This window comes from Schistocerca piceifrons, chromosome 9 (assembly GCF_021461385.2).
Source record: "Schistocerca piceifrons isolate TAMUIC-IGC-003096 chromosome 9, iqSchPice1.1, whole genome shotgun sequence".
Lineage (NCBI taxonomy): Eukaryota > Metazoa > Arthropoda > Insecta > Orthoptera > Acrididae > Schistocerca > Schistocerca piceifrons.
Window position 1 is genome coordinate 73,468,910 of NC_060146.1, and position 12,128 is coordinate 73,481,037.

General features: G+C 37.0%; 1 protein-coding gene across 1 annotated transcript in view; it reads left to right on the forward strand.

Annotated features, from left to right (window-relative positions):
- Positions 1–12,128, forward strand: part of LOC124717123 (formin-like protein 20) — a 100,322-nt gene that overhangs the window by 60,995 nt on the left and 27,199 nt on the right. The window contains exon 6 of the mRNA XM_047243855.1: positions 10,608–10,739. Within this exon, the coding sequence (XP_047099811.1) occupies positions 10,608–10,739 (132 nt within the window). The remainder of the gene's footprint in view (positions 1–10,607; positions 10,740–12,128) is intronic.

Below are 12,128 nucleotides of genomic sequence, written 5' to 3' on the forward strand. Positions count from 1 at the left end.
CGTCCTTCCTCATATTCCCAGTTAATCTCAATCTTCTCTTCTATATCATGCTAGGAATTGGTTCTACACTCTCGTGCATCTCCTCACTCTGTCTGTGTTTCCAAACATCACTTTGTTTATTCATGTCAAAAATGTCTCTCAGAATCATAATAAAATTCTCCTCCTTCAGCCAGATTTTGGAGGGAGGTGAGGTGTCTCAGTGGTAGAGAGTTGTAGAAATTTCCACCAGAATGAAGCTGAACTTAATCCAGATAGCACCTGTGGTGGAGTTGCTATACTTCTTTTAGATATTGAATTGAGAAATAACTGTTGTGGTACTTGGTATTTAACTGATAATCATTTGACAAAATAAGTATGTCAACTAAAGCAAATATTTCTTTTTATCCATAGCATAAACAAGGAGAGCCAGGTTGAGCAATGGTATCAAAACTTTGCTTACTCAAAGCTTCATCAAAACACTGCAGTATGTTTTAAGTTCTGGAGGCCTCTTCTATATTGTTCCTGGTGCATCAAAGGACCTACTTGTTGCGTAAGCTTTGTGCATCCCTCATGAGAGGGTCAGGAAGATTTCGACTCAGAGGATAGCACTGCCTTTATCATTTCATCCAAGCCATTCTTGACCACTAGCACCTCACATTATTTCTCATACCATTCAGTCACTGTGCTACTTAACAATGTGGCTGCCAGCCTGTCACCACCACTGTAGTCCCTTACCGTTTATGCATCCACCAACTTAGTCCAACAGCCACAGTTGCCAAACGCATACCCTTTGTTGTGTTTGAGTATTTAACTACCATTTTGGACTCAGCTGTACAGTTCATTATAGCAGTGCAGATTGCATGTCGGGCATCCCACTCTGCGATCACGTTGTGTGGCCGACCACCCGTTTGTCACTGTGCACAACTCCATCTATCCATTGCTTCACTCGTGCATCACTGTCTTTAGTGTTCCGACCTAATAATGTTCCAAAGTTCACTGTTCAGTTATTTCTGTAATTGCATTCTTCCAATAAATTTCACAGTTTGTGATGAAGGTTTTCATAAACAGTCAACTCAATGTTAAATAAACCATGCCTTGAACTGGCATTTGTTGAGTGAGCACATTCGTGTATGATTGTCCAAAGCCTAGCACACTGAAATGGCTATAGTCCATACAAAGTATTAATTTGCTACCATGCAGAATTCTGGTTGGGGTAAGCACAGAGGATTTTACCAAGCCTTAACAAACCCCAAATCACAGTGTGCCTGTAACTTAAAGATCATTACACTGATTTGACAAAAGTCGTGGGACAGTAATCTGCACACATACAGATAGCAGAAGTATCACTTATGCACGGTATAAAAGAGCATTGTGTTGGTGGAGGTGTCATTTGTACTTCGGTGATTCACAAAGAACAGTTTCCAACAAGATTATAGCCACACAAAGGGAATTAACAGACTTTGAACATGGAATGGTAGTTGGAGTTACGCGTGGGACATTCCATTTTGGAAATCATTCGGGAATTCAGTATTCTGAGATCCACAGTGTCAAGAATGCGCTGAGAATACCAATTTCAGGCATTACCTCTCACTACGGACAACGCAGTGGCTGATGGCCGTCACTTAACGACTGAGAGCAGCGGCATTTGCGTTGAGTTGTCGGTGCTAGTAGGCAAGCAACTCTGCGTGAAATGATCACGGAAATCAATGTGGGATGAATGTCGAATGTATCCATTGTGATAGTGTGGTGAAATCTGCTTTGCACTGACTGGAAATGGTTATTTGTGGACTTCATGTTCCCAAACAATGATTGAATTTTTATGGATGATAATGCGCCATTTTTCTGGGCCTCAACTGTCTGCAATTGATTTGAAGAATATTCTGGGCAATTTGGGTGAATTATTTGGCCATACAGATCACCCAATGTGAATGCCAGTGTAGATTTGTGGGATATTATTGAGAGGTCAGTTCGTGCACAAAATCCTGCACCGGCAACACTTTGGCAATTACAGATGGCTGTAGAGGTAGCATGGCTCATTATTTCTGCAGGGGACTTCCAATGACCTGTTGAGTCCATACCATGTCGAGTTGGTGCATTATGCCAACCAAAAACCACACGATACGATATTATGTGATACCCCATGACTTTTATCACTTAAGTGTACTTTCTGTTACTAACAGTACTTGATGTTACTAACAGTGTGTTACAGCAAATGCCACTCCACCTTGTTTTGTGGTTTTATATTGTATAGTGTTTGTGTTCGTTATGCGGACACTGTCCTTTTATGGTGTATTTTAATTCAGCATCCAGTAAAGAAATTGGTTGTATTAAAGCTTCGTAATTCTTGATGTCGTGAAGCACAAATCATATGATACTTGTGTTTAATCCCTGCTCAATGATTATAGCACTGAATAACATTACATAGCTGCCTTAGGCCTGCCAATTTCATTAAAAATTGTTAGTTAGTCCCAACTGCCCTCAAGGTGGGTAGCATAGTTTGTAGCAAATACTTACAGATTTTCCCAAAGAAGTCCCACTGCATAATTTCTCTTCACCCATTTTCAAAAAGTATCTATACAAAGCAAGGAAATAATGTTGGTGATGGTAATTCATGCTACATGGGTTATTCTTTAGTAGATTTCCTTCAATTTAGTAGATTGTAAGTATTTAAATAAATTATTTGTCTGGGATCAAATTAAAGCATCAGCATAAGAGGAAAGTGTTTTTGTTAAATCAATTCTTTTTTGACATTGCTTGTTATCTGTCAGCTCACTTTTGTACTACCTCTGTCAACATCTTTCAGGCTGATAATTTTTTAAAGAAATATTTACTTTACAAAGAAAAGTTACTATTTCCTAAAATATCAACCACATTCTCACATGTGAGTTCCAGTATTTAAAATATTTGTGTGTTACATTTTTCACTTCTAATAAATGAAGTTCAACCATTAAATGCATAAATATTGTAGTGCAGTCCAGTTACAGTATCACAACAGTGAACCGGAAACTAAGTATCCATGTAATAGACAAAGCAGTAACTGATCTTTACTACAGATCAAATAATACATTTTATTTCTTAACGATTAAAGAACAATATGTAATGATATTGCAGTCACACAAAGTTGACACTCTTGGAACTGCAGACTCGCACCACATGTTCATATCATGACCAGCTCTATGGGCAGACTATGACTTGTACTGGATGGACTTGACTCGGTCTTGTCATTCAGTGAACTATTTTGAAATATAGAAAGCACATGTCAAGAAATCCATTCTTATGCTTTACCAACTAGTACTCATACAAAAGATACATTCTTCTCTTTCATAACCATACATTACAGATGCAGTAGAAATAAGAGTGCAGTCGTTTGCTTTTGTGACACTACAATATATAGTCCAAATCAGAGCATATTTATACCAATACTTGAATAATTATTTACATAGGGTTATTTTGTATGATTTATGCTAATCTGATATTATCATAATATAATTAAAATACATTTGATTGTATGTGTCAGCAATTCATATGCCCTTTTTAAATATTAATGATTTCGATCCTACTGTTTTGTAGCATAATTGACACAGTATTTATTACTATGCTGGTATGTAAATAGTGAAATCTTTAAATCAAAGTCACTTCATACTTACTGCATATTAAGTAAAATCAAATTTCAAGAAAGTTGGTGCTATAACTTAGTACAGGTCAATGTTTCAGCAAAAGTTTGTTAGTTGATTAGACATTTTTAGAGCACATGATACTATTAAATTTTAAATATTGAGGTCCTCATCAATATTAAATATTCCATAGAAATAAGCATAACATAAACTGATGTTGGAGCAATAAGAATTTGTAAAAATATCCTGTTAAGAATTTTTGACATTTACTAAGTAATGGTAGTCTGAAAGTAAATTGCTGTCAGATCTAGTGTGGATGCCCCACTTTCCTACATTCATACCCTGTGTGAACCAAAATATGATATGAAAAGCCCATGTCATGGTTAGGGGCTCATCTGAAACTCGCTCAATGCTGAATCACACCTTTTCTCATGGAGGTGGTGTGTTGGTTGCAAAGGAGACATTTATTTACATGTGGGAGGGGAAATTTATTATGGTTCTTATTTTTATAAACACAGTTGGAATAACTGGAACAGTTATTCTGTATCTAATTATAGAAATGACATTTATGAAATATGTTTTGCCTTGAAGTAAAATATCACTTTGAGGTTAGATGGTAATTAAAAATTTATCAGTAATTCCATACTTGGCAACAGATTTTTTCAGTGGAACTGATTTTTCACATGTAATTTTATTTTATTGTTTATAATTGCTGCTGTATCTGTTTTCGTGTTTACACTTTATTTAGTGACTTTCCATTGAATGAGCTTGATGTAACAGGGACCTTCCTGGTCAAACAGGAGGACACTGTTGCCACCTCTCTGGTCTCTTAGGTACATCTCCTTGGAGTTCAAACACATTCATTTACAAAATTCTTTCTTACTGTTGTAATTTTCTCTAATATTAATGAAAAAAGATGTGAAAACACCTGAAGTCCCCTTGCCTTTTGTAACTGATTTTTTTGCACTGTTTCTCCACTAAGTTGTACTATTTACAAAGTTACTTTCTTTTTTTGTCATCACCATCATCATCACATCACAACTGATTTGCACTCTGCATGTGTCATTTAATGTTTCCTTTGTTCAAATAAATAACTGCCAGCAATTGCTTTTTTTTTTTGTCATACTTCATAGAAATTTTTTGGACTTTTAATGTTAATATCATTGTGGTGAATTTGTTTGTGCTAGTCATATCATAAAACCAAATTAAAAAACCTTATAAATATGGCTTTATGAAACAGTGGTTTTGGTACATATTGCAGGAGATGAGGGCTTGTTTAATACATTTTTAAAACTGAGGTATTGTGTTTCTCCTATGAACTTTCATTTGCTAGTTATTGTTTTGGCTGTTGGAAAAGGTGTACTCTTTTTCTGTCATGAATGCTGGTAGTTTCAATTCTTGATTCTGCAAAAATTAGCCTGTAAAATTAAAGAAACGCCAAAGGCTGGAGAAATATACTGAAGCACCAAAGAAACTGGTATAGGCATGCATATTCAAATACAGAGATGTGTAAACAGGCAGAATATGGTGCTGTGGTCGGCAATGCCTACATAAGACAGAAAGTGTGTGGCACAGTTGTTAAATTGGTTACTACTGCTACAACGGCAGGTTAACAAGATTTAAGTGAGTTTGAAAGTGGTGTTATAGTCGGCACATGAGTAATGGGACACATCATCTCCGAGGTAGCGATGAAGTTGGGATTTTCCCATACACCCATTTCACAAGTGTACCATGAATATCAGAAATCTGGTAAAACATCATATCTCCAGTATCACTGCAGCCAGAAAAAGATGCTGCGAGAATGGGACAGACGACGACTGAAGACAATCGTTCAACGTGACAGAAGTGGGACTCTTCCGCAAATTGCTGCAGATTCAAGTGTCAGTGTGCGAACCATTCAGTGAAACATCATCGATATGGGCTTTTGGAGCCGAAGGCCCACTCATGTACCCTTGATGACTGCACACCTCAAAGCTTTACACCTCGTCTGGGCCCATCAACATCGAGACTGGACTGTTGATGACTGGAAACATCTTGCCTGGCCAGATGAGTCTCATTTCAAATTGTATCGAGTGGATGGATGTGGACATGTATGGGTATGGAGACAGCCTCATGAATCCATGGACCCTGCATGTCAGCTGGGGATTGTTCAAGCTGGTGGAAGCTCTGTATAATGGTGTGGGGTATGTTCAGTTGGAGTGATATGAGACCCCTGATATGTCTAGATACGACTTTGACAAGTGACATGCACATAAGCATCCTGTCTGATCACCTGCATCCATTCATGTCCATTGTGCATTCCGGCAGACTACGGCTATTCCAGCAGTTCACTGTGACACCTCACACATCCAGAATTGCTACAGAGTGGCATGGAGCATATCTGGGATGTCTTGCAATGTGCTGTCCAGAAGAAATCTCTACCCCCTCATACTCTTACTGATTTATGGACGTCATGTTGCGGCACTTCTGCATGCTCATGGGGGGCACTACACAGTATTAGATGGGTGTACCAGTTTCTTTGATTCTTCAGTGTAATTCAGCTGTGTGCTGAGGATGAGCAGAGGTGAAAAAGTAGCTACAGTTTATGAATGTGGATTATTGTAAGAGCATTATGCAACTGAGTATCAGAATAACCAGAAAAAGAAATTTAAGGACAATGCAGAATATTGAGTAAAGGAATTGCTATTTCTGCTCTCTGACTGTTGACCTTTTTCTGTTTAAAAGAGTTAAAACAATATAAATAATGGGATTGCGCGATCTACACTGTATTAACATTTTGTATTCTGTATTTGGAAAAAAGTCTATGCATATCTTAAATGAAATGTTCAACATACTTCTGCATCCAATAGTGAGTTAACAGTGTGACTAAATTAATCGTGTATTTCAGTGCTCTGATAAAAGTATACACACATACTTGACGCAATACAATATTTGTATCGTAATTGTAGGAAAAGGCAGTTTTTGCTTGTTCATTTATGAAGAAGAATTGAATTGTATTTTTAGCATGAGCCCCTGCACCACTTCCATATTTGAAGTCCCACTGTACACATGCATTTTTGTTTAACTTGTTAACTTTCTGGATACAGTACCTTTTTTCTGGAAACCAGTATTGAGGCATTTAATATTCAGGCCAGAAACAAGTACAGAAGACAAGGGTTGGATTGGATTAGATTAGATACACTTTAAGTGAAATGATCTTCACATATGTAGAATAAGGAAAAAGAAAAAAAATCTGAAACAAATATTTATTTCTTAGTAATAAAAAACTTGTCACAAAACATAAGTGTATAATACAATGTGGTGCATTTGATATTTGTGGAACATGGGGAATGAAAGTGATACATTTGTTCCCTCTGTTTGTTTAACGCTCTGCACAGTTCCATGATATATCAGGTATTTCAAGACCAAGAACACAAAATTAAGTTAATTATGGATCATGCAAAATAAATAAGTGCACCTCTTATAATGAAGGGAAGTAGAGTTCAGATTGCAGGTGTAACACCTTGACTTCTATAAATCCCTCTGTGATCCATTCACAGCCACTTTAATTTAGCTGTCCTTCCTAAATGTTTGTAACCTCCCACCCACTACATTGCGCTGATTCTCAATTTAAATGGTTTTCTTTGTGATAGTTTGACATGGGTAATAGATGGTTAACAGAGACAACACACTTAGTACGAAACCTGACCGTGTTGTCGAAAATGAAAATGAGTCTCTTTTCTTTACGTATATTAAAGTCATCAGTTGTTCACTGTCAATAAAAGGGTTGCTTTTGAAAACACAATAGTTCATACTGTTTACTTTGTTTATTGAGTGCATAAGTAAGACACTTCCTAACAGTTAAGTTAACAGTTGAACTTGGATCCACTTTCATACTGAAGTTTGTCATTCCTGTATTGTTTTTTTCATTTTAAACTATCACACTGTAACTGTTCACCATAGCCTTAACACTTCTTGAATTAATAATGTAGCCCCAACAAACAATACTGACTCAGAATGACAATACTAATTTGTTGACTGATTGCATGTGTAATTACACACAACCTCTGCAAATAAACTGTTTAATCAGTTTGCCTTCCATTTGATAGATAATTTCCAAAATTGTATTTTATCATCATCTACTAACTTCATATTTTTTGCTGCAACTCAACTGGCATACAATTGTTCCACATGAAACCTCAATACTGGCCATCACCTCACGTGGGAGGTGCTTGAATGGTCTCTGGCATTGTTGATCAAAACAAACCTCCAGGAGAATGCCTTCTGCCCAAAAAGGCATGCTCAACACCGTATGTTCCAGATAAGCAGTGGTGCATGTGACTGTCATACCGCTATTGATAGTAATACCCCTTACAACTTACATTCCTAACCTTAATAATCATCATTGAGAGTAAAAAAACACTAGTCATAATAACTCATATCTAGAAGTAGCCTGCAGTGGCTGCTTTTGCCTTTTAATATACAATTTAACAGGATCCACACTCGTGAAGACTCACATTCATGATGGGATTTACAGAAGACAATGTGTGAATGAACGATTGAATGAATGAATTAATGAACTGCCAAGGAGGCATGTGAGAGAGTGAAATGTAGGTTCTCTCATCAGTAACATTCATCTTTTATGTAACTGCCAGTTAGAATCCTGTTCCTCAGCCCATGGCTGTAACTGCATGCTATTGTTACATTGTCATTTGTTAACATTTTCAAGAGGCATTGAGAAACAGCTTTTAAGTATTTTTTGGAAAGTTATTTTGAACACGAAACTGTATGATTTTTTTGACACACATTGATTACCTCTGTGGCATCAGAATATACGTTTGTGCATGAATAAAAAAGTAATGAGCATATGAACAAAATAATATTACAATATTTACAGAATACATATGTATATGTATTTACTTTAATGATGACAAATTAAATGTGTATCATGTAATTTTACGGTTCTGCCGCGCGGTCTGAGGCATGTTGCCACAGTTCACGTGGCTCGCCCCATTGTTGGCTCGAGTCCTCCCTTGGGCATGCGTGTGTGTGTGTGTGTGTGTGTGTGTGTGTGTGTGTGTGTGTGTGTGTTTTGTCCTTAGCTTAAGCTAGTTTAAGTTAGATTAAGTAGTGTGTAAGCCCAGGGAGCAATGACCTCAGCAGTTTGGTCCCGTAGGAACTTACCACAACCATTCCGTTTTGTGGTTCCATACACATTATAGCTAAGATTTCATGTGTGCCTCTGTTCAAGACCGAAATAAACATTACGTAGTAATGAAAAAGACATTAAAGTAATAAATCTGCTGAAAAGGAGAGACCACGATCTGTAGGCAAACCTCTGTATTGTTTACTGTTCTTGAATACAACCATACACATTGTTAGATGCCCAATTGGAGTGAATGGAATGAGAATATACAAATACTCATTTTGCATGCCAAGACTGCTTGACAGTACATCACAGATGTATAACAGTTAAAGTATTATGAAGATGATCAATGTAGATTGAAAACTGGTGGTAATAAAAGACCATTCATACAATTGCTCATTCAAAATGATGTCTTTACTGTGACACTTGTCCATGTAGTGTATGAAAGAAAGAAATATTACCAAAAACTGTAGATGCTTGTCACTGACACTGCTTGTATGGCAACAGTGCTCTTGATTCATGCAGCATGAAGCAAACTTATTTATTAATGGAGTTATGACTGACAATTCTCTACATTATTTATAGGTTTTTCTCGATTGAGGTGTAGAGCAAGGATGTTACAATCTGGGAAGAATCCAGAGCAGGTGGATCTGGATGATTTCCTTTCTTGCTCTTACAGTCACAACTTTGCTTCATAGCATTTGTAATGAATTAAGCTTCAGTAGCGAAAAAAAGGTACAGAATGTTCAGAGGTTTTTGTGGATAATTAAATAATAAGGGAGAGGTGATTGTGCAGAGAAGATGGTAGACATTTCTTAATGTTTGTATGGTTGTTTTGTTATTGGGAATGGTAGCTACTAACTTTCCTTGCTTACTTCCTTTTAAATTTCCTAACAGTAAACTTTCTTAGATAAATAATTACACATGACTAAAATTTCTAAAATGAGGGGTTACTTGCAAGAACTATATCAAATTTGTTTAACTCTTACTGATAAAGTTTTGAGGTGCATATTTGTCAGCATACATAAGCTTATTATTCTGAAGTTTCTACCTCTCCATAAAAATGATTAACATTTGTTATGTGGAATACACTGATGGTTACATTTCTAATTCTAAGACATATATTTAAGAATATTTGTGAAGGACTGTCTTCAGTCTTCATTGTTTCATGAATGAGAGTACCATAGTTTATAAATTTAACTTGTCATGAAGAATATTTTGTTATTATTTTTTCTGCTTTTTGTATAGGATGTAATAACACTTAATTCCTCAATTAAGAAACTAAATATCCAGTATTTCATATGTTGGAAACTTTTATCTCTCAAATAAGTTGAAGATAATACACGATCCTGAATCACTTTACTTCAAGTGCTTATTTCACTATGGGTACTGCATCTGAACATGATATCTCTTTTTGGAATCAGTGTTGCTTATTTTGTAACTCTTGCTGTTTTAGGAACTAGAGTGACATGCTTTTTTTCATTGGGAGTGTTATGTAGTAAATTGATGTCCATGTAGTTTCCTCATTTTTGTTTTGTGACCTTTTATAGAACTGTTATGATAGTTTTTGCACGCAATGTCTTACAAATAATTTGTGGTGTGAATTATGCCAGAGATCATGTGTCATTATTCACATGTAATAAAAGTGATGTTTTATAATCAATTCCACATTATTTTATTCTCAGTTTTCAAAATGTTTCGTATTTAAAAAAATGTTTTCCAGATTCAATAGACTCAATGTTTCAGCCTTAATGATACGATTTGGAATAACTTTGTAGACTCACTGTTTCCAGTGAATTAATTTCTGCCTTTAGTAATTTTACACACAACATTGCTATGTTGGAGTTGATTGGAAGCACACAATGAAGCAGTTGTTTTTTATATTTCAGTTTGGGTCCCCATTTCAAGCGAAGCAACATTATTCATCGAGAAAGCATGTTCTGAAAGTTCAGAAGCTGACAAAAAGGACACCGGACTGTGGCGAACCAGATGCCAAGCGGCCACGCCCAGAACGGAGACAGGTCTGTGCGCCTACATACACTGCTTGACACTGGGAGGGAACAGCTGATACTTGCTAGGGAACAACTTGCAATTGCTATGGAACATGCGACCAATGATAGTAAAAGGAAAACTACATCGAAGCCTGTGCATGAATGCCTTGTATGCATTTGGCAATTCATGCGGTGTGGTATTTAATGAAGGTTGTAGTGGATCCAATTAGGGCAATATTCCATCTGATACAACACCAAGCCTGCAAGACATCCTTTGAGAGCTTGCAATCATGGACTATCAGTTGGATGGCTCGAAGCTGGTCAGATATCACTATTGTAGCCAAAGTAATTGGTATGCCTAAAAGTGTCATCTCGTGATTAGAAAAGGCCACTGAAGGTGGAAATGCTATGTGAAAGCAAACTGGTGATCATAGATGGATCACTATACTGCAAGAGAACCGATATATGCAACCCTAGTGACACCAAGGGACAGACATCTCATTGGGTTGTATTCTGGGAAACCTGTTAAATGCACCCCATTTCAACCACAGCATTGTCAAGAGATAGTTCATTAGTGTAGGAAGCATGTTGGGTGGGTTCAGCAACAGTGGTCCAGAGTGATGTTCACCAATGACTGCCACTTTACCATGGCAAATGATTATGATCACGTCTGTTCAGGGGTGCAGTAGGTCCTGACAGTGCCCGCCCACACTGCCGGAAACACTAGAAAGTGAAGATATGGAATTTATGGAATAACCTGTTTACTGCTTGGACCTGAACACTATAGATCATGCCTGGGATGCTATTGGCAGACATGTTCCTCAGCGACCACCCCCTCCCCAAACTGTACAAGAACTGAAAATTGCTTTGAGAGAGGAGTGGGACAATACCCCCCAACGACTCTTCAACAGTTTGGTAACTAGCATGAATATCAGATGCAAAATGGGAATCACTGCTCAAGGAGGGCATATTCCTAACTGAGAGTCCCTTTATATTGAGTCGTATCTGGATCAAACAGGAACATTATGCATGACTATTATCACATTTTCTCATGTGGTGAAATCTATATAAATGTATCACTCCATCTCAATTACTTGTGCACTGTGTTTCATGTCCTTCATCAGTGTCTGTGATTATTCCTGCCCAACAAAGTCTCTGTTTCTTGGCAGTTGTCAACCAGTGTACTAGTAGAACCGATTTGGCAATGCACGTACTCCAATTACTAATAATAAGAGTGAATTTAGGATGAAATTAGCTGCAGTTTACAACCACAGTATTAGAAGTAACAATAATTTCCCTACAGACTACACATACTGTAGTTTGGTGCAAAAATTTAATAGATTTTTACCAGTGGACATCAGGCAAGAAATTGAAAATCCTCAGATTTTCAAAAATGAAGTAGAACAGTGCCTCACCAGT